Genomic DNA, 27,851 nt, shown 5'->3' on the forward strand with positions numbered 1-27,851 from the left:
AATACCGTAAATATTTCATTAGGTACACCGTTTCTTCAACATTTTGCAAAATTATTTTACGTGCAAACTCTTGCTAAAATATTTCCAAATTTATTCTGTTCCGAAGCATTCATAGGACACACGAGGCTCGAGTGTATAATATTTTACCATTTTACAATTTATACATACCTACTCGTAGGCTTTTTGGTACACCATCCTCAATAAATAACTCGTGTCCGTTTTATGAGAACCGATACATATTCATAAAATTATTTTATAATAAGATGACGACGAATTAAGCACATCCCCTAAAACAAACTATTATAGTTGTATTAGTATTTTTTATATAAGTATTATAATAATAATATTATAAAACGACCGAAATTGCGATGGTTGGACACGAAAGATTTAAGGATGTTCCGTCAAAGCGGCGGCACTGGATCCAAGTTTCAGAGCATGTTATACCTACCATACTTTGCAAGTTAATATGGGTTAAAAAACAATAGCCACGTAATATGATGCAATAGGTACCTACAGAATTATTCTAACTTGATAAACACAAGTGTGGGCCAGCAGACGGGCATATGACTATGGATTCAAGCCCGGATATCATACACAGGAAGGTCAATAAACTAATTAATATGATACCACCAAAATATAAATATATAAAATAAAATATATAAAAAGAGGCACGGGCCTCGTGCTCTTGTCTATTTTTTTATTTTCCTTGTAACACGTATATCTTGTCCACTATGAATGTTCTTACATTTCCGTTGAATAAACTTCAATGCTCTAGCTTTCGTTAAAGTGTTATTGTTTTAAGTTAGATTTAGATTTAATTTTAGATAAATCACCTGACAAATACCTTCAAGACAAAGGTTTTTAAACGTAACAGCTGTGAATACTACTCAGAGAGTTACACAGAAGCCCAGTCTTTGGTAAAGAGACAAAGGAAGGAGAACACCATCATACCACCTCAGGTTACTTTCAACACAAGTCACCTGATTCCTTTGCCTTCTTCCCTAAGGAATATAGCAGTTCGATATGTAGAAAGTTTTTGGAGGATATCAATACCCGTCAAGCGTTGTGGTGTCAAAAATGGTTGTGAGTATATGGTATATGTACTATATAGGAAAACATTATGGTATTCTACATAATTACACTATTTCAACATTTAATAACAATTTGAAAATAATAACAGTAAAAATGCATTATGGAAAATAAGCTACATGCATAACTTTCCAAATGACACCAGCCAAGAAGTTTGTAGAAGAGTTAGACGAGCAAACAAATCCTACTGCGTACTATTGAGACATTTCAGATCAAGAATAATATCGGGGAAAAAATCACGTAAGCTCTATAAAACCATCATATTGACATATTATTATGATCGGAGTGTTGGGCCTTATAAAGATATGAAAGAAAGCTAAGTACCTCGCATTCCACGATCTGTACTCCTCGTACAATGATCCCCTGACATCTCACAGGTAAACGTGTGGGATTCTGTTGAGAAGGAAATATCTCAAGAATGTAAGGCAACTGATCAAACAAGAAGCTCATAGGGTTGAAAAACCTAGACTACGATGGATGGGCTGTGTAAAAGGATAAGGTAGTGGAGGGAACGTTGCAGCAGATTGTGGAGACGTTTCTTGGAGGCGACCAAGACCCGCATTTTTTTAAGTACATGAAGTTAAATATAAAGACTAAAATAATTAACTCTTTGATACTCGTATTTATTTATTTAATAGTACATTTTTAATATAATATTTCAAAATTGATTTTTTTTATTACCGTGACCAAAATACTTTCAAGAATCGATAGTTTGCAATGGATTCGTTTTTTTAATACTCTACCATACAAATTACTCAATCTCTGTAATTTTATTAGGGAGGTATAATCAATCATCAAATAAAATTGTTTCCTAACTTACATGTTGCAACTTCGGTTTAATATTAAAATACGTTGTAACTTCGGTGAAATTACTTTAAATAACATGTTTTTTTTTCAATCGAAATTGTGGTTTAACGATGAAATCCCCCATTCGATATAAAACAATGCCAGCCTTGAGAGATTATTACGATCGAATTATTGAGTTGACATGTATGTTTAAAATAGGTTTCTAATATCTGAAAATGTACCTAATGTACCTCAGTATCGTACATAAATAAGGCTTGGGAAAATTCTGCCGTGCTAGAAACATAAAAGTGAAAACTACAATATTTATTTTTAAAGAGAGAGTCATCAGTTTGCTTTGTAGTGTTAATTTTCTTTTTATCTTTATTATGTTTTATTCACTTTTCTTGTTTTTTTATCTTATACATTTGTATGTGTATGTAATATTTATGTTTATTAATATTTAACTAAAAATATATTATCCATAGCCATAATATATTATAATAAATTCCTTTAACACTACAATAGGCCACGAGGCTCAAAGATGTGTAGTAAGTAATAGAAGTGAAACAAATACACCCACGCTTTGACAAAATTACAATGAGCCCAGAGCCCCCGAATGAAAACCAAGTAGGTGCCTTACGCACTGGACTATGAGAGCCACCTATATATTATATTATCAGATCATCAAAAGTTGCCGTTTTGTTGTTTCTTGTCATTTATCGTTACCTTCAATGTATTGCCATACGAATGGATTAATTATTGATATTGCGATTATTTGGAGATCATTGATAATCCCATATAAAATACTTCTACGAACACCAGAATCCTGAAATTCTCTCTGAACCGTTCATAAATTAGACTCTCTTCGTCCTCTCTATATCCTCAAACATAGCTGCAAAGACTTGCGACATAATATCATCCTCCAAACTCTGTGCATATGCCGAGCATAATATCGCGCCATACATCTAGATGCGACTAGAAAATCAGTCTAATAGGATGTTACGTTATTAAAAAAAATATATGTCCTAATTCAAAGCAATTTTGAGAATTATTCTATTATTTGAGCACTGTATCAGTTGAAGTACGGCCTTATGGCATATATAGAAGGTTTAGAAGAAATTCTGAAGACTCCTTTACTTGAGGCTAAATGGATTCTATCCGTGACTTTATCCGACTGATTTTCTCTTAGGTATGCTTATATAATAATATATACTGTAATTAAGAGATCTGTATTTGGCTACTTTTCTGATTTTTACGGAGTGTACCTAAGTGCGTACTCTACCATTGTGTACATACATGTCCCTAATATCTTATAAATTGGGAACATCAGTTGTTTGTTCTATCAAGGTGCATTACTACCCTACCATTGGTAACGCCAATTGGGCGGGCAATAACTTTACTGTGTTCAACCAAATCGCTTCGGATATTGACATATTTTATTGACGAGAATAACTGGGTGTACGATGTTTTATATATTCTTAAAATAGGGTTTACTTGACTCATTCAGCGTACTTCGATGTATAATAAAATGTTTGTATTTACTTTTTATACTGATTTTTTTTCGAACACTGTTTCTATTTTTTTTTGTTTTACTAATACTGTTTTATTACTATTTCTCGGTTTTTCATGTCAAATTGTGAACGTCTTTTGTAATTTGTAAAGTTCACTGTATATTAAATTCTACCCGTAATAAACTATACTATTAATAATTGTGTATTCATATGTACGTCACTGGGCGGGAAAGCACAACACGAATGTCGCCCGTAACTTTTACACAGGTAAAACGACTCAAGCAGCATTCATATTTAAATAATAAATACGGAAAAAGTAAACTTTAACATGTTTGTTTGCAGTAGATACATTATTGTATATTGTTTGACCTGAAAAAAGACGCCAAGCTTCGTGTCTCCGTGTATTTATCTTCATTTCGTATATTACTTGATTTATCATGTCATAGCACAACTTACCGCTTTAGCAATAACAAAACCTACATATTGTATACAACATGCCCTTTACAATGTATATAATATATTTTACCCTCGTCCGTGAAAAATGTTTTATTCATCAAACTTCTGTACGACAATTTTCCTAAATTCTTTTCCGAACAAATCAAATTACTTATATTTCAACAAACAATGTACCAACCGTGATCGTCTTATAACGATCATGTTGTATAAAATTATCATTAAATTTAACTTACAAAAACAGAATCCTTAATTGAATATTTTAGAGTGTATTATTCTTTTATCAACGCTTTAAAATGCCTGTTTATACAAATAACAAAGTAACAGAGCTTCGTTCACCGTGGAATGATATGAAGTCCTACGATGGTATTAAACCACTTAAGGCTAATTTTTAATTATCACAAAACAAATAATGATTTCACGTGATCGTTTTTATAAAAGAAAAATATATTTGTTGGTAATTTTTTCGAGCTATAATTTTATCACCCTTAAAAACTAATCTGACGTAGGTAAGAGGTTACATAGTATTGCTAAACTTTTAATAAGCGTTTAAAACTGGCTTTATAGTGAGCATCGCTGATGGCCGTGTCATCCGTGATGTTTATATATCGGAACAATAGAATTGCTCCTTCGATTACCATATTGCTACCGCACATATATTACTATGAAAATAATAACATTTTACATACAGGAGTCCATGAAACGCAATTCAATGCTTAGGATTAAAATACTTACATTCCCAACCCGCTGGCTCAAGTGCACCCGCGAGGGAATGGGACAACTGGACGCCGCACTGTCGTAGACACGTAAACAGAACGTAGACGATGAATTTTAATCAGTTTCTATCTACTACTTAGTAGTTTTAACTCATTTTACTCTTAACATAATTTTATTTTATTGCGGATAGAAAATTACCATGCCTTAGGCTTTATATAGAAATGAAAAAAACAATTTTTTCGCTGGAACTTAAACATATATTCACGATTAAATCATCATTTACGTGTGCATATTTAAATTCTTACCAACTATTAAATCATAACATAATAATTTAAATGTAAATAATAATATTACTTACATATTTTTTTAAAGTACCCATAAGTATCTAACGTCTATTTATTTTCGAATTGCGTGGCGTCCAGTTGTCCTGACGCCAAATTGTCCACCCCACCCGCGAGTATGCGCCCACAGACTCATTTGTGAATTTTATAGTTTTAAATTAATATAAATATAATTTTTGCCCTTTATAATTATAATAAAAATAATTGCAATTGAATTTTTGTGTTTTTTGATTGAATATATTAAATTTATCGTCAATGTATGGTTGAAAAAGCAACTTAATCTTATTTCATTAATAATATTTAATACATCACTGCAACGTTATTGAATAGGATTTTTTATATATATAACTAAATAGGTAAGTAGGTATATTTTTGTGAAATTAATATGTAGTGTTATTTGTCTATGTTATGTAAGTTTCAATGGAAAAAATATACCTGCTATTTTCTATACTATACTCCTGACGAAAATAATGTAAGGAACCCCTAAGTTGCATATTGTTTGAATCCTGATTCACGCACAAATCTTTGTTTGGTGTTCTAAAAACTGTTGCCACTTCTCTAAACTTGTTTCATTTACGGCCACTAAATTTAATAAAATTTTAATAAAAAAAAATATTAAAAATAGTAGAACATTTCATATAGGTGGGTACCTACATACTTAGATTTATTGATAAACAATAATCGATACCTACCGTGTTCGATCCTTAAAGCGCCGACTAGACGGCATCGACTTGCCTGCGCGGTATAGTTTGTGCAAACTACTTTTACAGCACTTTTCGGTTTGCGCGAGTTACAGTTTTCCCGTCAATACATACGGGCTTCCCGATACCAACCCGTTTGCGTAGGTAAGCTTGTGGTAAAGCATGAGCGTCTAGCCGGCGCTATAGGATCATATAGGTCTGGAATGGAGGTTGTATTAACAGATTTTTACGAGAAATTGATGTTAACCAATTACGTCCATTGAAAAATAACTGCAAACACACATTGAAAAATAACATATCAATTTTCCAGACCCGGGATTTGAACCCGGTACCCACGACAATATAAACCTAATATTTTTTTTTACATTGGAGATTTTCTAAACAGGGGGCTTTTGTTCGAGGTTTATTGTCATAGAACCCATTATAATATTACGTTCAAATTATATAGAAAGTTTTCTTCAACATAGAGGCTTAGATTTCCGTCTTGAAATTAATATAAATGACGTTTGTCTTCGTTCTTGTATCGTTTAATTCATACGGTCTCATATCTTTATTTAATATATAAGTATACTTTATTGCTATGCCGAACCATTAGTGCCTTACATATACACTCTTGGAGAGTTGTTGAAGGTACAGTTCCCCGTATTTAGAATAATGTGTTACAAAGGTCACAATATGTTCGCCGCACTTAGTTTGACAGGCAAATTACTCCAGTCAGTCAGTATGCCAAACCGATCGATCGTACCACATGCCGCCGCGGCTAAATAAATGAACGTCGATTCACGACAGGAAGTATGCCAAACGGAGCTTTGCCAAAATCAACGGACGGCAAAGCTTTTGTAAAAGCATTTAGTGACGACAGCGATCGTAGCAATCAACTCTCACAAGAGAATAATACTAATTGTCATTTGGAATGAATGACATGTCCTTACAACGACTATAAAGTATTATAATCACTGTATTATGTGGTATCCGGAATATTGTTCGCCCACAATTTTTTGATCCCACAATTACCCCACAATTTTCCAACTCGAAAATCCTTCGCTGAATATATTGATAAAAATTGTACTAATTTCATCTTCAATGGCATTTTGCGGATTGTTTTACATTATCGAATAGTATTTTCTTTTGGTTGCATCTTTTAAAAGTATGTTTAAAAATTGTTACATTGTGTTCTGGCTGCATAATTATAAGCACCTACATAGTTGCAGAGAGAATCCGGATTGAACGCATCCAAAGAACATTATTTATATAACAAAATGTACACATTAATTATTCAAAATAATTATAGATGTATATGAAACAGCTTTTTTTTAAACACCACAACAGGCCGTGAAGCCCAATAATAGTGGTAAAACACCTAGGCTTGAGGAATTTACATATTAGATTATGTAAATATATTTTGACCTCACTGGGAATTGAACCCAGAACTCCGTGACGGAAGGCCAGTGCCTTGCGCACTGCACCACGAGAGCCGCAAATTTGCTTTGATATTACATGCCAAAAAATCGGTAAAAAAAACATTAAAAATGAAAACAGTAACATCTAAAAAAATCTGACTTGACTGAGTCCTGCACTTCAACACAACCGCAAATGCTGATAATGATGATAATGATTATTTCAGCTTTAAAGTCTGTTACTCACCTACTTAGTATAATATTTTCATTTATAAGTAAGAGACAGTTCTTTATGTTAGGATTATTTTTACGAACTTACATACTTATAGAAAGGTGCAAAAATGTAATAAATAGTTCAGCTTTCACTTTTGATACTTTCTGAAAGTTTTGCCGCCAAAACGCTCTGAATATTTGATCAGAAACAACTTGTGCTAAGGACATGCAAAACGCTGCCAATAAATCACTCCAAACTATTTTCCGAGAGGCGTCAGCCCTTATATTTAAACATCCCTCCGTGAACTAGACCAAATTTCTCATATTGGGTCACACAACTTTTGCGAACATGTCAAATGTAACTTCCAGACCGACCATTTAGCTTGCGGGCGCATAAAACATGGTATAAAAAGCCTACACAACAGATTTATGACATCTACGAGTCTAATAAAAAATGGTGAAAGTTTTTTTATTGGATAGGCAGTGGATGACACTGCCGCCCTTAAAACACAAAGGCCCGAAATGCAATAAACGGAAAATTCAAAAGTTTTCCCATTCCGCTGCGAATTTATCGGGAACTGTCGCAAAGTGTTTCTGGTTTGATTAATTTTTGAAGTAGACGGTCTAAGTGCCGAATTTATGTCTATCACTTTAAAGCTGGCGACGAATCAGTACACCCTCACTCCAATATAATATTCATCACTTCTTGAAGAGCCATTATTTAAGTAGGCCTTGACACATCAATTCAATGAGTGAACATATTATTTTATATTTCATTTATTTTTTTCTTTATTTATTTCCGTCCACAGTACTGTAATTCGACTAGCCCAAGACTTCTAGGCCTAACTGTGCTGAGTAACTTGTCATATCTGCGTTACATAAACGCGCTACAAAACACCAGCATACGCAGGAGCCACAAAAATGTGGGTCAGTTTGTCTATAAATTTTTATGCGTCACAATTAACACTGTCAAAGGGGTGCATCCCCTAAGGATCGTGACCTCAGCTACATGACAATATGTAAATTATATGAGATATGCATATATTATAAATAGAAACTCATGAACATTAAAAAATTGCATGAAATTGTCGAATATGAAACAGCTCGAAGGACGGTAAAAATATAATACACATAACATGATTTGAGACCGGTTGGCCTACCGGTATTTTTTCCGATCTCTCTCCGGCTAATCCGCCCCTGGATATCGTCGTAACTGGTAGCAAACACTATTAATTGCTTAGGCATTGCATTGTATGCAAAGCCATACTACCATAATAATATATGGGTATTACAAATTATTCCCCTCTTATTTAACTCCCTTCAGTACCTGGTATATTACGCTTGTGAAAAATAGATATCGATCACATTTTAAAAACGAATAACAAACAACTATTCACCTTTCCTAAAATCGTTCTGCATTTTAACGTTTGTAATGTTTGCGAGGCAATAGCGAACAGAAAATGTTCCAACTTTCCGACATTGAAAATACACAAGCTAGCCGGTTAGAGAACTAAATTCATATGTTCAAGTCTGAATGACAACACAATACAATACAATTATAATTCTCAGAACTTCACAAACATACCTGAAAATTTTCTAAAAAAATGAGAATTCTCGAGAAGAGTCATCAAAGAGAATCTCGAGAATTCGAGAAACGAGGAAAAAATAACAAAGAGAATTTGAAACGGGAAAAAACGCTGCCAACCTTGATCTGAAATGGAAACTATGAAATTCCCCGAGGGTAAAATAAATAGCGCTAGACTTTGAACAGGAACAAAATTCGCCGGTAAAAAAAAATATTGTGCATTTCTTTTATCTTTCGGCAAGCTCTCAACTTTGAACAGGAACGATTTTTTTTTGTAATTCGCCAGTGAAAAAATGTCTGGAAGTAAGAAACGCCTTAAAATGTCTGGAATTTCATCTCAAACGAATTCGGCGGGCAAAAATTTTTGCCGGTGAGTTAAAATATGAATTCTCGATATGCTCGAGAAATAAATAACCAATCTTTAATTCTCGACTAAAAAAATATTCTTGTATTCGAGGATTCTGAAATCTCAAGAAACGAAAAATCGAGAAATCACAAACTCTAGCCCTACCTGTGTAGTTTTGCGAAAAACTCACAACGTGTTTTGAAGGCGTAACAACGATAACACTATCTTTTTTCTGAATAATTATTATCTCATAGATATGTATGTATAACATTAAATCAGTTTATTTCATGTCATTTTTAATTCTTTTAACAGCATAGTGTTTGATACTTCGATTCTTTACTAGGTAGGTATAAGTTAAATTAGCAGAAAAAATCATAATGTGGATGCTAAAATGAACGAGAAGTTCAACAGCTGAAGTCGACGGTAGAAGAGACAAAATCTCGAATCGAACCGTAACACCATTGACGAAGGAGAAAACTGGGGCGGATATTAAATAAAACCAGGCAGGCTCATTAGGCCGCATTGAAAAAAACTTGCAATATATCTTCCGGTTTATAAATCGCCGACATTAGCAGGTCTCGTCAGAAACTTTTCGCCGATAGGCACTGCCTATCGCATAACTTTGGCACAATGCCTTTATTGAGGCGCGATCGTTTCAATTACCGACGCATTACTCACACCACGGCCGTCGCCATTATTAGTAAGCAATGGCGAGGCATTTCTTTTTGAAAATAATATAATATAATGTCAACTTTTTTTCATAATAATACAGAAGGTATCAGTGAATTCCCTGCAGGTAATTTGTTTGATCGACACCCATATGGCAATCTGTTGTTAACGACGATGAATATATTGTTATCATTGAAACATCAGACGTAATGTCATACTTTTTAGTATAAATTGTTCAAGGTTAATCTAATTCAACCGACTATATACTATATAAACTGAAGGTTCGTGAAAAGCTTAAAATATGATCGAAAATACATATCACGTTTTTGCTTGTATAAATTTCATCAATCATATTCTGATATGTTTTGAGTGATTTTTTTTAAAGATCTTCTTCAACGTCTATTTAAGTTACTTACAATATGAAGTTGAAATTCAGTGATACTGATGATTTACTTGCGCCATCTAACAACAGAATACGCCAGATGTAAGCTAATACATTTTACCATGGACATCACACAGGAAAATGTTATGGGAGGATTAAATTTCAAAAAAATATTCATACCTAATCGTTTATTATTGATTTTCTAGGGCGGCGGGAGAGGGAGGAGTTCATAAAATTTACCAGGTACCACTGATTTCCTCATTTTCCTCGCCAACTACTTATAGCTCATCATCGCTTCAATGACGGACCTCCACACTTTTCCAGGTGCATTCCCCAGACTTAGACCACTTTGAGTATAGCGATGAAGGCCAGACCTGCAGCTATAACTCATGAGTGCCACGGGTCGTCACTGACATAGGCCTTACGTATCTTAGAATGCCGAGAGGAAAGGAACCAACCTGTTGAGACAGCTATTCGATAGCCAAATAATCTGGGTCACAATCCTCAGTCATGAAATCATGACGAAATAGAAGAAGAATAATTAATATTCCATTCCCTAAATAATTTGTATTTTTTCGTTTCTGAGAGAGGTTCGAACCCCTTTCTTGCGCGCCTGCATTTTACTGACAATTTTTAATAACCTTGAATTTGTTTTATTGTTTCTAAAACTTTCAAAAGAAGTATAAAATTATAATTTCATTATTATTATTAATATTTTATTTAGGCATATTATTATTTTTATCATTAGAATATTACCTAATAAATGTTCAAGATTTTTTTTTAAATAATTCGTAATTTTAATGAATTTGTACTTATGGATATTAATAATGTGCATACTTTAAAATTCTTTATATGTATATCGAATCGAGCTTCAGCCTTGAGTATTGTCACCATACGATAACCAGATTATTTTCAAGAGCAAAACACGGGCTTCAACAGTCCTAAATAAGGATGTCATATTTAAAGAAAGGGTATCTATATAATAGGTATATACCGTATCGAAAGATCAGTATCCCGACCCATCGAGCGAGGTTCGAGGCCCCTTCATGTCAAAAGACTTTACATAAGAAGCAAATAGTTATTACCAATAACTAAGGACTCACATCGAAAGACATCATAGATGAGAGAGTAGACCCGCCTCATTTCCTGGTCATCGTCAAAGACAACGTTGAGCGGCGGCCTCTCCAACAACCGGGCAGCCTTAGCGAGGTCTCTGGCTCCCCACGGGTACGCTATGACCCGCCCAGGGTTAACCGCCGCCCTAGCCGCCCTTCCGGAACTCTTGGAGTATAGTCCGCTGGACACCCCTGCCCAGGGGTCGCAGCCACTGTCAGACCGGGACCAGCGACGAGCCGTGCGAAGCTTGTCTATGGCGGCCGATCCCGCGGTTACGCTGGAAAGAAATATTAGTTATTATTAAATTATAACACTATTTACGTATGTCCACTATTATAACAACAATACCAATAGATATCACTAAAAGTTGATATCTTCAAAATTCCTTGGACTAGCAGGATGACAAATTTTGATAACCTCAAACGTACTGAAAAAGACCGAGAAGTTATATTGTGTAGTATCAGGGGCGGCTCTACCTTAAGGGTTCATAGGGACCATCCCCACATCGTTATCATGGGGAGAGTGCGTAAAAAACGTCCGAAATTTTTATCATTGTCATAATATACCTACTTAATTAAATGATTAAATGAATTATTTAATTTATTTCATCTATCTACAACCCTCGCAATTTTAGAGAGATGTTTATTATTATTATATAAATAAATAAAGCAATAATTGTATATTATGTAATAACATAATAATTATTACGCGGTATTAAAATAATCTATTAAATTAAATACGCTCTATTTCACAGTGACACCTATGTACAAGTTAAGAAAGCTATAGCGTCTATTTTTCGCTGATCGGGGTCACTCAGTCCCATCCCGTTGCTGCGATACAAATCTCCTTCTACAAAGTATGTGAATGCATTAGCGTTATTATTCGCATACTAGGGACCGCATAGAAGGACCCCATGGGTGATTAAAAACGCTCGTTGTATGTTGTTGTTCAAAACTGATGATGGTAAATCAATATTAATTACTATTATTGATTAAGTTTATATTTTTAAGCATGATTTTTAGATGTGATTAAGTAACGACTCATTTACTCATTTCCTCATTAATAAAATCATATTATTAAAACTAGCTTCGTTTATAATGTAACTACCTATAATAATATGATATTGTAGGTAGGTACATACTTTTACATATAGTTGATAATTAATGACTAAACCCCACCACTTAGAAAGTCGAAGAGCCGCCACTGTGTAGTATGAATGTCAGAAAACTACAGTACCTCGGCCAAAATATGAAAGGACAAATGTTATATACAGCATTCCTCGTATCGAAAAAATCGACGGTAAACGTAACAGAAGAAACCACCGCATTTGTTAGATTTAGAACATCCGTGATTAGTCCGTGTGCGCTCCACCAAACATTTCCAGGTAACAGACTATAATAGCGCCTGTACAAGTCGATGGATTTACTGGCGGCGACAGTGCATATTTTAAACTATCATGAGTAATTCATGACAATAACTCTTAACACGTAAAAGTGCTGACTGTCTCTCCAATTCATTCTTCAAGAGTGAGCGAGACGCGATGTTATCATTTTATGGTACTATTTGATAGCTAGTGAAAATTGGTCAACCTGAAAATTCGTTTTTTTGCCGGCAGGTTCGCCACTATCGCTCTTCTGCGCAGGCGCAGATCGAAAAAATCTTTCTGTCACATGAAAATTCAGAAGCTTATTTGATTCATGTATGCAATGTTACCGACTGCAGGATAATACATGTTTACCCATACATTTTCTTACTGTCATCAGTAAATCCATGCACGTGAAACCAAAGGACGCCCTGATAGTAGCCGACCTCCAACAGCGGATGGCACTAGAATAACAAAATATCACCATACCTAAACAAAATTATAGCGGTTGTACTTGAATCAAAATGTGATCACGTCAGATCATCGTTCTCAGCCATTATGCTCAAGTACCTATACTCGTAGGCATTCTCAAAAAATGTCCTGCATATTAATAAGTATCTGTATGTATATTGGTAAAATTCAACTATCTTATTTTTTATCGTTGTAGAAAATACCGCTTCAAGAAAGAAATGATCGATGAAAATTCCATTAGGTTTTAATACTTTTCCCTCCATTTCTGAACAAATCCAATGGTTTCGACCAGTGACGTCCCGTGGGGGTAGGCAGATTGATCGTCGCTTGGGGGCGGCAGTTACTCGAAAGGCGGCAAATAGAGGAGAATCATTTGATATACATAGAAATAGCTATCTAAACCGAGTATTTAATAACGAAAATATCTTTCCTTAAAAAAATCAGCTCACCGGTGGGAAACAAAATGTATTAATAACATAAAAGGTTTAACAGGACTGTAATTTTTTGTCGGGTTCGCGATGTCTAGTTTACTTCCGTTGCCCTTCGATGTTCTTGGTTACCAGAAAGGACAGAAGCACGGATGATAAGAAATGGGGCGGCATTATGGCGCTGCCCAGCGGCGGCATTTTGTCTAGGGACGTCACTGGTTTCGACCAATTTCCCGTCGTACAAGTTATGTACAAATTATATTAACCAACTTTAAGCACCCTAGTTGTATTGCTCACGATCGCTGAGCGATAACGTGTCGGCTTAAAATATCGTGGGTCCCGAGTTCGTTTACCGTAAAAACAAAAATATGTTTATTCAATCTTCACTCTGGAGGCTCATATTATGATCCTCTTAGAATCGAACATGGTGATGTACGATAGTTGTAATTGGTAGTATTGCGAATCATTATAAGGCCCTACACTGAATCACTTCCTACACTCATTGACTGGATATTTTTTCAAACTACCTAGATAATATTTGTTTCAATAACTATTTCTATTTTCATCTAAAGCATGGGCATTAGTAACACATTTTTCCACATTTTCACCTCCAGCGCTTATATTCCATACACAAGACTGCTATCGGCGGCTATCGAGCGTTGTTTATCATATGAGTAGCTTAGTATCAAAGTGGGATATAAACCATTTACAATATTTTACAGGAGACTCACAAACATGTGTGAAAAGTGTCCGTTTTTCATATAATATACCAACTTTAAACTCAAAAACCTCTATAAAAACTACCGTTTTTGATACTTTTGGTGGAATTTTTGAAAAAAACATCACTTGCACTATCATAATCAATTAAAACATGAATTTAGTGGGAGGTGGCGTTTGTCCCACTTTGATACCAAAGTACTCATATTTATGTATTGACGTATTATAATTGTTACAATAAGTTAGCCGTCTAAAACTCTAAACTGTCAAAACTGTCTATCTCGCTCTAAAAGTTAACACAGCCAAGAGAAATGCTGTTAAAACACAGCACTTTTTGACAGTTAAACTACCCTCGATAGCCACCGATAGCCGCCGATAACAGCCTTGTGTATAGAATAGATGCACAGTTACCTACATGTTAAAAGGGTGATTAAACAAGGCCCTGTAAATATTTTTTTATCAGATATCTCTACATTATTGAACCAGTGTCACGGTGTTAGAAATCGGCAAAATTTATCTTTGAATTATCTCAACATACCACTGCTGACAACCTAATAGAAAATGTATAAACAATCAAGATCATAATATTCTCAGGTGTCATCCTTATATATTTTTTTATTGCCTCTATAATTTTACATATTTTATCATCATTTGTTTGAACTATGATTTATTACCTCCAATAAAATAGTAGCCTTCCAGATGCGACTTGTTACTTATCACGTCTAGTTTTGGGATTCGTTGATACGCATTTCTCACGCACCATGCATCAAACTTTCCTTTAACGCCACACTATGCTATTTCGAAACATTTTATCACTAATGGTGACATTTACAACTTGTGTGATAAAATATTCAACGAAATATAAATATTTTTACACATTTTATGGCGCTATACCCATACATATAAATGTGCACCATGATTTCAGAAGTTTGCTTTGATGTATATTTATTTTCCATTTATTACAAAAATAAAATACATATAAGTATATGAAAAACGTAGTAGGTGAAAATAATATCTTACTTTGTATACATGTCCGTTCGTTATTTTTTTTTCACCAAACAGAAGAACTATTTCACGGTTTATTTATAATATTATCACTTATTTATTTTCTTCAATAATTCCACTAATTTCTAATACGAAAATTTAATATTAACTACAAATTTTCCTCATTCCATGTACCTATAGGTAGGTACATGAAATGAATGGTAATAATTAAAGAACCAAACGTCATATATTAATATTACGGTTTTGTTTTGAATAAACATTCCAAACTTAAAAGTCCACTAATTTTATGTACCTATACCATAATATTTATTATACGGTTGCCTACATTTTTTAAGGATTTATACTTTACGTATCTACCTATATTATCTATGATTTATATGCGCCCGCAAGTTTATTGAGCATATTAGGATATTCATTATATATGAGACACACTTAAGGGATTCTTATACCAACAGAGGCACCTAGGGGGAAAATACGAAGCTTGCAATTTGAGACATTTTTTTGATAATTTACAATTTCAACTGTATCAATCATGTATCAATTAATAAATATTTATCCGAAAACATTAAAAAGATTTTTTTTAAGTCACTACTATTTACATCTCTTTAAGTCAATACATACTTATAAACTCGTAACAATCATTTTTTTAAATACCAATTATAGTTTTGAAACAGAAAATTCAATTTATACTGATACTCCTACAATAGGTACTTTCGAGTTGTCATCATCGAAGAATTAATTGATACAATATAGTATCTTTTCTATCCCAAATTTGGATGCTCTTGGAGATTTGTCGTAACAATTTATAGTTCAGACTAGGGATTTCAATCCCGGGATCCCGAACTATTTTCGATACCTATGAATCCCGGGATTGGTAAACATAATCTCGAAACTTTCGGGATTGATTTTTTATCAATTTTTATGGAAAATAAAGTAAAAACGAAAATATAACAGAAAATACCTTTAATAACATATAATGAAGTTTGATTTATTACCCACGTGTAAGTTACCAATTCATTTTATTTTTTCACATAAATTAATAAAAATGAGAAAGATTGGAAAAAACAATGCTTCACACTTTTAACAAAGTAATTCCACCATGATCTCATACGTTTTACGGCAGTTTCATATTTGGCTGACTAATTAGATTTATGAAGAGGAAAGGCCATACACCATGATTTGCTTTACTATTTTAAATCTCGCTGACCCATTCATTAAGTCTTTACTATCAGAAACACCAATCTCATATAATATATGTAAACACTAAACTCAATATTGTTTTTACGAAATTTTATAAATGAAAATCGTTTCGATTTGTAAATAGTTAAACATACATTCCACATAATAATATGTACGATAAAGGTAACATCCGGTAAGTGAATTTGAGAAATAGAATAAATAAATCAAGAAACATTTTGTTAGGTGTTTCAGCCATTTACACCTAAGCTGTCTTCTTTTTCTTTCTAGAAAGTAAACCATTGCGCACTACCAGAAAATGCTATTCTGGAGATTACTTAGGGCATATTATTCAGAACAATGTTTTAATTACATACTTGATCTTTAATTTCTTTGGTCTAATTTACATTCTCCTCCTTGCCCCCCCCCCCCCCCCCCCATATTAAATCCTGGGTGCGCCACTGTACTCCATTAAACCCGTGTATTTCTAAGATTGAACGTATACAATATTAACAATTAAAATGTCTTAAATAGTATAAATTATACTAGATTTATTTTTGACCGATTTTATCAATGTTATTTATATATATAAATTTTATATGAACTATGGAAAAAAATCCCAATTCCGGGACCAGTCCCGGGATCCCGGGATTGTCAAATTGTAATCCCGAAATCCCGGGATCAAAATTTTGGCTCGGGATTGGATTCCCTAGTTCAGACGAATAGGAAAAGTGCCTCCCTTAAGCAGATTTATCCTCGTCCGCTTTCATTTACAAATTGTCTGCAAATTCCTACTACATTTTTTTGGCTATCTTAAACAAACGACCATTTTTTTAAATTGACACACCATCGACTGAGAATTTTTCACGAAACCATTCAACCAACAGTGGTAGTTATATGTACGTGGAGTTCTGTGGTGCTACCAGGTTTAGACGCACTCTCATGAAAATGTTACCGGTTACCTGTTACATGGGCATTACGATACGTATTGCAAATGATGGTTGTTAGGATTTTTATGCTTCGATGATTTTTTTATACTTTAAAGTTTAAACTAAGATGTTGATACTTTCTAATGAAGCGACAGCATCGTTTGCTACACGGAAAACTTTTAAAAAATTTTTTATAAAAAAATTTTAATATACCTATACAAATGTTCATAATTCGTTTTTATCGTTTTTATTTTAATTTACTTATTTTATTTAACAGTATTTAGTTACAGCAAGGTAGACCTAGAGGCCGCTGGTTTCGATGAAATGATAAAGTTCTGCGGAAGTACGTGGCAACGCAATGCACAGGATCGAGAGACGTGGAAGCAGCTTGAAGAGGCCTTCATCCAGCAGTGGATAGATTCAGGCTGATGATGATGATGATGAAACAGTTTTTATACAGCTTTCCAACAGTGTGTACAATACAATTCTCGTTTATTCACGCACATGACGTGTATTTTAGTCAGGACTGTGCAATACCAAGCTAATAATATCACAAATTTAATCGGTGTGAATTTCATTTAGTTTTTATCAATGCTATACTCACGGTTAAAAGACGATTGATTAAGTACTATGTATTATTTAGAATCAAAAGTAAATTAAATTTTTCAGTTTCATAAAGTTTTATGTTTAAGTGTAAGTATCTCAGTTTATATCGAAATCTTTACCGCCAAGACGTTAAACTTGCAAGTATTTAGATTTATCGAAGAAGGAAAATAGTTAGCGATCACGAGAGGTTGTGAGTAGATAATACGGCAATCTATGGACGGCCGCATATGCCAATATGCGGCCATGATAGGTCATGGTCATAGATCAAAGTGCCTCTATAATCCACAATTATCTGCACGGAATTATCTAGAATCAATATTATCAATTCTTTGGTGGACGTTCCAAAGAATTTATTGGCCAAATAATAGAGGAAAATTACACGGTACCAAAATTTCTTTATGATTTATTAGCTCTGAGACTGTTTTACTCGATGCTGTATAAATTTATATAGAATACTCGTGGATTTACTCTGCTGATTTTGTATTGGGCATGCCTTCATATGTACTGTAATTTGAAAGTTAGAAGAACAAATTAATAATATAGAAATGTGAAAATTAGTCGCCGTGGACCAAGGCTTTGAAGCTGGATTCGGTTTATTAATTTATGACGGTCAAGCCATAAAATGTAAGTAGTACAAAGCACGCTGAATGTCATCAAATATGTATTACTTATAATAAATATCCGTTTCGTTTACGTGACAAATTTTAATGAAATTCTTTAAAACGTGTTTAAGTTTATCCCTTATTTCTCCACACTCGAGATTAAAACCCTCTTATAGCCTCACCCAGAAGGCAATCTATCTCCCACTATGTTAGTATTACTTGATTAGAAACGATCTTTATTTTCATGCTACAATAACTATGTTGAAATGTTGCTCGAACCATTTCCTGAACGAGTCATGTCAAAATATGGTGACATCAATTTAATTGGCCACATTATTGTATTACTTATATGTTTTTTCTTGCTACTTAAAGATACATGTATACGCAAAACAATCCAATGAGAATTCAACAACTGAAAGTCAACTTTGGCAAAAATAAAATTGACCAATAAATATGCCAAAATATAATGACAAAAGTTGACGAAAGACCACTCATTTTCACAGCAGCCATTTATTAAAAAAAACTACAAGTGCATAATAGAAACATCTTTTACTTTTTTAGTTCACCAAAATATATTATTTAAAATGAAAATCATATGAGTGATATCGGGATTTCAGGATCCTTAATTCCAGAATTTTGAGATCAACGATTGAAGTAGGATACCGGTAAATATCCCAGGATTTGGAATTACAATTGATTGATAACTTCAATATTTTAATCAGACAACTATCACTACAAATCTATTAGTACAATAATTTACCTTAACTGGAAAATCGCAAAACTTTCTCGTTTCATTAACTACAAACTTTAGTAACTGAAGACGAATTTGTATTTCCAATCGTGACTTCAGACACCTTGAAGGTGTACAAAGTATAGGTACCTATCATAAATATTTACCAAAATAATATTATTATTTTGGTACTGGCGTTTTAAGAAAACTGCGTGTCAAAATTACTGGTGTAGTTCACGCCGCTGTGCGTGTGCCGACGCCATTATAAACCCACTCAAAACCGTCAAAACACAAAGAAAAACTTTAAACAAAGTTTTTCTCCGGAATAACTTCTCGGTCTGAAAATATATAAATAGCTTTGTCTATTATATTACCCTAGAAAGCATCTATGGCGAATATATACGAAAGCATTCAATGTATAATGCTTGGATGGCATCATCAGTTCTCTGACTTTGGACTTTGCAGTTTGACTTTGCTTATTATATTTTAAAAAAAAAGTTGAATTATTAATAACCATGTCCTTGCTTTTTCGTACAAGGTGGTTGTTAGTAATTTTGAACAATCACAAACACCACAAACAGGCTTTGAGAAAATCACATAAATATTGTGTCCTTACCGGGAATCGAACCCAGAACTTATTTAAAATTATTAAGGCTATCCACTACTCGTTCTATAAAATATTCGTTTTACCTCGTCGACGCAAACATACATACAAATCATAATATGTGTTAAATAATATTTGTCATCTACTAAATCTAAATTAATTGCATTTTATTATCGTTAGTTTCCTGTTGGGACAAAATAGTCAAAGATAAATTATTGTAAATATAGAGTTTTAAGTACCTAATAGCGCCTGTACACGTGCATGGCACGTTACTGGCAGCAATAGTGTGTATTTTAAACTATCATGACAATAACTGTTTACACAAACGTCCTAACTGTCTCTACAATCTCATTCGTCAAGAGTGAGCTAGATGCAATGTTGTCATTTTATGGTACTATTTGACAGGTATTGAAAATCGGTTAACCTCATTCAAATTCATTCGTAGTCCATTTTCCGCAGGCGTAAATCGAAAAATTCAGAAGCTTCCGAATTTTTTTGGTGCATGCATGCAATCATCAACTGCAGGATAATATAATATGTTTACACCTACATTTTCTTGTCATGGCCACGATAATACGTACATTCAGCAGTAAATCCATGCACGTGTAAACGGGTATAATGTTTTTAAACAATAAGCAAAACATAATTTCTACTCTCCTAATAAATCAGTTCCATCAAAACAGTGTTCATCTGACACCCTCCCCCCCTCTTCAAAAAAAACATGTCCATCCCTTAGCTCCTTTCATTCCCCACGTATACATAGAGGTGCCTCATTCTTTGCTTAGCTTTGCTTTGATATTCCGTTGGACTTGACCTTTGAAAACAAGTGAATATTTATTTGATAACTAGGTACCTACATGAAAATTTAAGAAATATTAATTTAATAATTGACATGTACTGTCTACTCGTTACTTTCTTACTTTCAAGAGAATCATAACATTTGGTTTAAACCGTTATACCGTCCGGGAGAACAATCGGAATGGCTGAAATATTCACGAGACACCTTTCCGCATTTTCTTCCGACCGTAATATTAACATTACAATATTACCTAATATATAGCTAGCTCTGATACATTGCAACCTATGACATAAATACTCACTTCGGAATAAGATTAATTGTTTTTTCAGCTTCATTTCATATTTTCTAATTTGGTAGCAGTATAAAAAAAACAGTTTCAACATTGAACCATAATAATATAGCAATGCTAGTCAGTGACGTCCCTAGATAAAATGCCGCCCCTAGGCAGTGCCAAAATGCCGCCCCTTGTTTCTATACAGTATTTTTATCATCCTTTCATGAGTCCAATATCTAAGAAATGTGTTGTATGGATACATTACTGACAAAATACCAGACTGTAATTATTCGCAAATCTGCACATGACGTTTCTGGTCACCGAGGACGTCGAAGGGCAACGGAAGTAAACTAGACATCGCGAACCCGACAAAACCAGTGAGCTGATTTTTTTAGTGGAAAGATTTCGTTATTATTAAGTTTAGGTAGCTATTTCTATTTATTCCAAAAAATTCTCCTTGATTTGCCGCCCCTCGAGAAACTGCCGCCCCCAAGTGACGCTCAATCTGCCTACCCCCACGGGACATCACTGATGCTAGTACGCTATGTATGTACAACGACAGTATAGAAGTTGTGGTTTGAGGGCCAACCTTTTAATCGTAGATTAAGGGCGGACATGCTCAGCGTTGGTCAAAATGGAGCTTTTACTGTATTTTCAAAGCATGATCGTGGACATTCCTTAAACGTTGTAGATAATCTATTTATATAATTTTGAAGCCTTATTATCCATTATATTTATTTTAAACATTTGATGACTGCATAAAGTATTTTTATTACATAAAATAGTATTGTTTTAAACCTCTCGCTCTAATGTTTTAGAATATAGTCATATTACATGTGCAATGGTGTTAAGATTTTTTACATTTATTAATTTTTAAACGCATTTATAAAACCATTAGTATAATAATTTATGTCGACATTATTATAGTGATATATTTTCGATAAAAAATTATATTTAAAAACTCTGTGAACCCAAATTTGACAAGAATTAGGCATTTTATTATTCAAAAAATGGGCAAGATTAACACATTTGAAGATAATTCAAAAGATACTAATTATAAGCTATGTGTTTGAACATTCAAATGTGATTAACATCCTACGAATAATGGTTGCTTTATAATAATTATTGACCTAAGAATAAGGTAGTGTTTTTTTGAAATACGCCATTTCTTTTGGCATTCCCCAGTGGTTAAGCCACAACATACCGCCGTATCCATAAATTGACAAACTAAAACTGAAGTAGGGAGTAAGATCATGTTCTAAAATGCAATAAAAGCTCCATTTTGACTTACGCTGAGCATGTCCCCCCTTAATGGTACGAATCTGCGACTCAATCAAATTCAGATCATGAAACTAATGATTTTAAAATAAATAATTTCTGTCTAGAGTCTCATTGCGCTCCGAATTCAATGATAAATAAAAAATAGACACCTACCTATTTGTTTTAAACGTGTTTCAAATATTATTTTATATAATGACGTAGTCTATATCCGAATATATATTGAATAGATTTTCACATAAATTAACTCATCTTTTGTTGAAGAATGGGGTTTATCGACCAATGAAAATAATAGTCTACCTGGCATTATAAAAATATAATGGTGTATTTATCTACCCTTGAAATTGTCTGTCTACACTCTACACACGTCATGTAATTACGCAATATCTATTGTCATTGATAGAACGATATTTATTGTTTTTAATATTCTAAATGTTTGTAAAAATCAACAAATTATACCAACAGAAAACATGTTTAAAACTTCAATAATATTACCCATGTTTCCGTTAAAAACTATTATAATTCATAATTATTATAACATTAGTAAACTACTTGGCCAGTGTTACAAATAATACATGCTCTATTTGTCTATTGTGGTTCGAAGCCGCGGCTGGTCATTAAAATGCATGTTGTTTTTTTTTAATGTGCATTATTAATCCAGTGCAAGGATTCAATAAGTTGGGGGAACGGCTAACAACACTATTCATCGTAAAAGAATATAACTCGCTTAGGATCGAACATGGTAATTTTCTTTTTAATTTTACTTAATAAAATAATGTTTTTATTATTAGGTTTGTTTAATTTTTAATTACGCATTACTGTATAGAAGAGATATTCTCCCACACCCCACCCCCACCCCCTTTTCTTTTCACCTTTCCTAAGAACTAATTAACGAATCGTTTAAAAAATCTGCTAAGACACCTCCACATTATAGAGTCAATATTCTTGTTCTGATACATGGTAAAAAATATGTAGTTTTTTTTAATTTCTTTTAAGAATATAAATACTTAACTAATAATGCTGAAAAAACCTTCTTATATAGAAATGTAACCTTTGTGTATGTTTGAAAGTAAAGCTGAATATTGATTTAAAAATAATTAATTCACGCATTGAAAAATTTCTTATTACTGTTTCACTTCTAGCAAGCTTCACGCTTGTGTTGTGGGATTTATTTACCAGGCTCGCGCCTAGTTTTAATGTAAACTCCTTGCCATTAGGTACAATTTTAATACAAGTTGTACCTTTAAAAAAATAATCATTAATATTTAAATTATCGCAACTAACTGTAGATCTATAAGTAACCAAAACTACAGTATGATAAAGCAGTCCCTTGTACTTTTTTATTTATTTACAATGTACATATTCGGTGTTGCCAGCAAAGGTGGTTTTTCTATATGTTACCAATTATTTAACCATACTAAAAAACGATCTCCGATAGCTTTAACTGATAATAATATGTATCTATAGTCTATGGATAATAATGATAATGTATCTACCTACCTAATATTTAGATATTATACTCTCGCTGTATCAGTGTAAATTTTTAGGCTCTTTAAATATAAATGTTCATTATTTTGCATTGCCAGTTTTGAATATTATTACAATAATTATTATATATAAGTAAAGTATGTACTTACTCATCCATTTCTCTCTGCTTTTCAACGAGTCGAAAGTAAACTTTGAGACGCCACTCCATATCACTGGGCAGGGTCACGTTCTCGACTTCGTGATGTTGCTCCTCTTCCCTGTTTTGATCTTCTTGCAGAAAGATTTCTTCGAGGATCTTCGGATATATGGCGAATATATTGCCATCGGCCATTCCACTCAGATGGACCCATAACTGATTCGTATCGTCCGACATCTTTCAAATATATTAAGATTATTTTTTCTTCAATCAATAATTTATTATCACAATCGTGTATTTTGTAATTTACCTTTCCTAACTGATTTCATTGTTCATTCGGATCTTGCGGTTTTTATCATCGTATTGTGTATTGAATATTGTAAGTATTATTATTCTAGAAAATATTGTCTTCCATTCCAGTAGGTACAATATCATTTTTATTTTGAAAAGTACCTTTTTATAATAATCGTGTGAACAATATACTTAACATTTATATAGTTGTGTCATCTGGAAAGTATTGATAATATTGATATTATAGAATTACGCGGGAAAAGTTACATTTGGTAAAACTTGTTAAGTACCTACAATAAAATTCGGAAACTGGGGAAACATGGGAATTTGGGAATATCTAATTTAGTATTTTCGTTTGACATTCATTAAATAAAGTTTTAATAATCTTATCTGAAACAATGTTGTTTTAAATTTTCCGTGCTCTCTATAAAAAGGAATCAAATTTCACTTGTATTAAATAAAATTAATCGTCTGTATTTTCATATTCAACTAAAACTATCATTTGTATCTAATTTTTTTCTAATCAAACGAAGTCAATGTTAAAAATTCTAATATAAACCGGCAAGCCATTAATCATTTCGGCAACGCAAAAGCCAAATGTCTCGTAATAACTTCTACATTAACTTGTATTGTTTTCAGAGTGAAATATCGTTTTCGCATTGACTATTATTAGTTTTACATACTTCGAGAGAAGGTTGCGGAAAATGTATCGTAGGTTTATTTATTCGAGCTTTCAACCCTTCCGCTGAAAAGTTTTTTAAGACACTGCCGTGGCTGAGCGCTCGCGGACCGGTTAAATATGAACACGCGCTCAACAAGTGCCCACAACTTATTTCGTGATAACAAAAAGTGCGTGCGCACAAAAGTCTGCTCTGCGCGCGCAAATACTGTAATCATTTCCAAACTTTCATAACTTACGTGCTTCGGAAAATTTTCTCTTCCGCTGCCATGCCATAATACTGTTTATGTTTATAGTATATTGTGAACAAACGACTGTAAACAATAGTTTTCTACACCTGATCTGTGAATCTACATACTTTTGTATGTTTTTTTCATGGATTGATAGCGTGCTTCTCAAACAGAAACGAGCCCCCTGAGACCTGTGAAACTTAACGGAAAAAAATAATCTACTGATATTCAATTAATAAAATATAACGTTGTGGTTTTTTCAAGACTACACAATTAAAAAAACACATTACGTAACCGGTCCGGTAACCATGTTTATACTCGTGCATTTCGCAATGGATAGCTTCCTTCGTTTTCGTATAATTATTATATTATGGAAAACATGAATATAAGTCAGTCGTTATAATTATTTGGGGTGTTCGTGTTCAGTGAAAACAACATAAAGTTTCACGCGGTTGATAATGGTGCATCCCTTTCCATGCTTTTATAGAATCTAATTCGCTCGCCAAACATTATTACAGTGTTCCCATATCGTGGGAAATTTTAGGATTTGAAAGTGGATTAATATAGGCAAAACTATCTTCTTACAAATTCGTCTTTTTTCCATTGTAAATCTCGTGATAAACAATATTATCTCCATACATTTTTCTCAAAATTTGTGCTACATATAGAGGAAAGGTGTACAAAATGGCTAATTAAGTGTTTAGTTTATTGATAAAAAGAATATCAAAAGAACTAATTTATCATAAATAATACAGAAGATTACTATAAATATTCATAACTTTGCACTGCGGCTCTAGGATGAAAATGATGTTGTATAACTATTCTAAAAATATTTTTTTACATATTATTATATTATCAATTTTTTATCTTATTACATATTATATTAATACAAGTGAAGATCATTAATTGATCTAATTGTATACGAGGTAATCAGGTAATGAGGCATATCAGTGTAGTGTCAGTGCAAAAAAGTGAAAAGTTATAAAACGTAGACTCTACCTAGGTACATTAAATATGATAGTAATTTAAAAAAAAAAAAACTTTTAATAGGTAGGTAGGTACCTAGGTAATTGAAAAGAAATTGAAATTATTGTAAAACCTATTTCTTATGACTACCTGATATGAAGAGTCCCACTTCTTTACAAGACCAAAAAGTCCTGTTTCCAACAATTGTAGGTATGTGATTCACAAGCTGTTGACGTTCAATTTCCATTGAACAATTATGTAGTCTTAAATATTCTAAGTTTCTTTTCTCCGGCTTTTATTGTTATATTTATATTTAAAACACGTCCTCTGAAAGTTGCTTGAGTTAAATAATTTGGATGCTCGCAACCATCCCATTTCTCCATTTTCACAGCAAACCCTACCTTATTCATTTCCGTCGTATTCCATGTCCGTCTCTGAGTTTTACGTAGGTATGTAATTTCAGGGCGTAATCTTTTTGAAGCAACAATAAATTCATTATCAAAATGTTGATGGGGATAATCGGGAATAGTTGAAGACAGATGGCGCTATCTTATGTTTTTTACCTTTGATATGAATTCTAAAGTCAATACTTCTGGCAGGTGGGTCCAGTGGCGGCTCTACCTTAAGGGTTCATAGGGACCATCCCCACATCGTTATCATGTGGAGAATGCGTAAAAAACGTCCGATATTTTTAATATTGTCATAATATACCTACTTAATTAAATGAATTACTTAATTTATTCCATCTATCTAAACCCGTGGCAATTTTAGAGAAATATTTATTATTATTATACAAATAAATAAAGCAATAATTGTAAATTATGTAATAACATAATAATGATTATGCGGTATTAAAATAACTTATTAAATTAAATACGCCCTATTTTACGGTGACACCTATGTACAAATTGATAAAGCTATGGCGTCTATTTTTCGCTAATCGGGGTCACTCAGTCCCATCCCGTTGCTTCGGTACAAATCTCTATATACAAAGTATGTGAATGCATTAGCGTTAAAGCGATATAGCGCAAAAAGTTTAACACAATTAATGTAGCCACAGGTTTGCAGTTTGCAAATGCATAGTTTATAAAACGGCCGCTAGTTATAAACTACACAAAAATTAGTCTTATAAAAGATTGTTTGCAAACCTGTCTGAAAATATGGAGACTAATTTTATAATACCTCACTTCTATGATATTGTGAAGCGCGCTGGCTATCCGTAAAAAAAATGAAATAAAAGGGTCAAATCATAATGTTGAAATTTGAGGCAAATTTGTTTAGGAACGATAATTTTGTTGTTAAACTTATCTATTTGGTTGGAATTTTAAAAAAATTGAATGAATAAATCAATGCAAGGACCACTAATGCATTCACTGATTTAAAAAGACAAAGTGAAGGCATTCATAAAAAATTGGAGCTTTGGAAATCGAAATACAACAAAAAAATTCCACTTTTAAATGATTTCTACGCCAGATACATTGAAGCAAACAAAAATCTATTTGCCGAGTTCTTGGTTAGTTTGCTAATGCACTTTTCACATTATTTTATTAACACAATGCTTACGGGCCCTTTTAATTAATTTTGTAATTAACGTGTTAATTCGCATTTGAAAAGTAATTAGCAAAAACACAATTTTGTGCGGCCCGTAAGCTATGGGTTAATAGTAAGGCGCTGCTTTGTCTCAGGACTATTAAATATTTTAAATATGTGGTTGTGCGTTGCAATTTGATGTGATACCTATATGATAATTAATATACTTAAATGATAACTCCC

At 33.2% G+C, this 27,851-nt stretch overlaps 1 protein-coding gene across 1 annotated transcript in view; it reads right to left on the minus strand.

The window, feature by feature from the left end:
- LOC147064005 (uncharacterized) overlaps window positions 1–24,149 on the minus strand; it is a 64,879-nt gene extending 40,730 nt beyond the window's left edge. The window contains exons 1-2 of the mRNA XM_085959133.1: window positions 23,926–24,149; window positions 11,294–11,583 (exon numbers count right to left, since the gene is read on the minus strand). Of these exons, the coding sequence (XP_085815259.1) occupies window positions 11,294–11,583; window positions 23,926–24,149 (514 nt within the window). The remainder of the gene's footprint in view (window positions 1–11,293; window positions 11,584–23,925) is intronic.
- Window positions 24,150–27,851: the final 3,702 nt, after the last annotated feature.

The sequence above is a fragment of the Rhyacophila brunnea genome, unplaced genomic scaffold (genome assembly GCF_057557595.1).
Source record: "Rhyacophila brunnea isolate RB1 unplaced genomic scaffold, BYU_Rbru_1.0 scaffold_8, whole genome shotgun sequence".
NCBI lineage: Eukaryota > Metazoa > Arthropoda > Insecta > Trichoptera > Rhyacophilidae > Rhyacophila > Rhyacophila brunnea.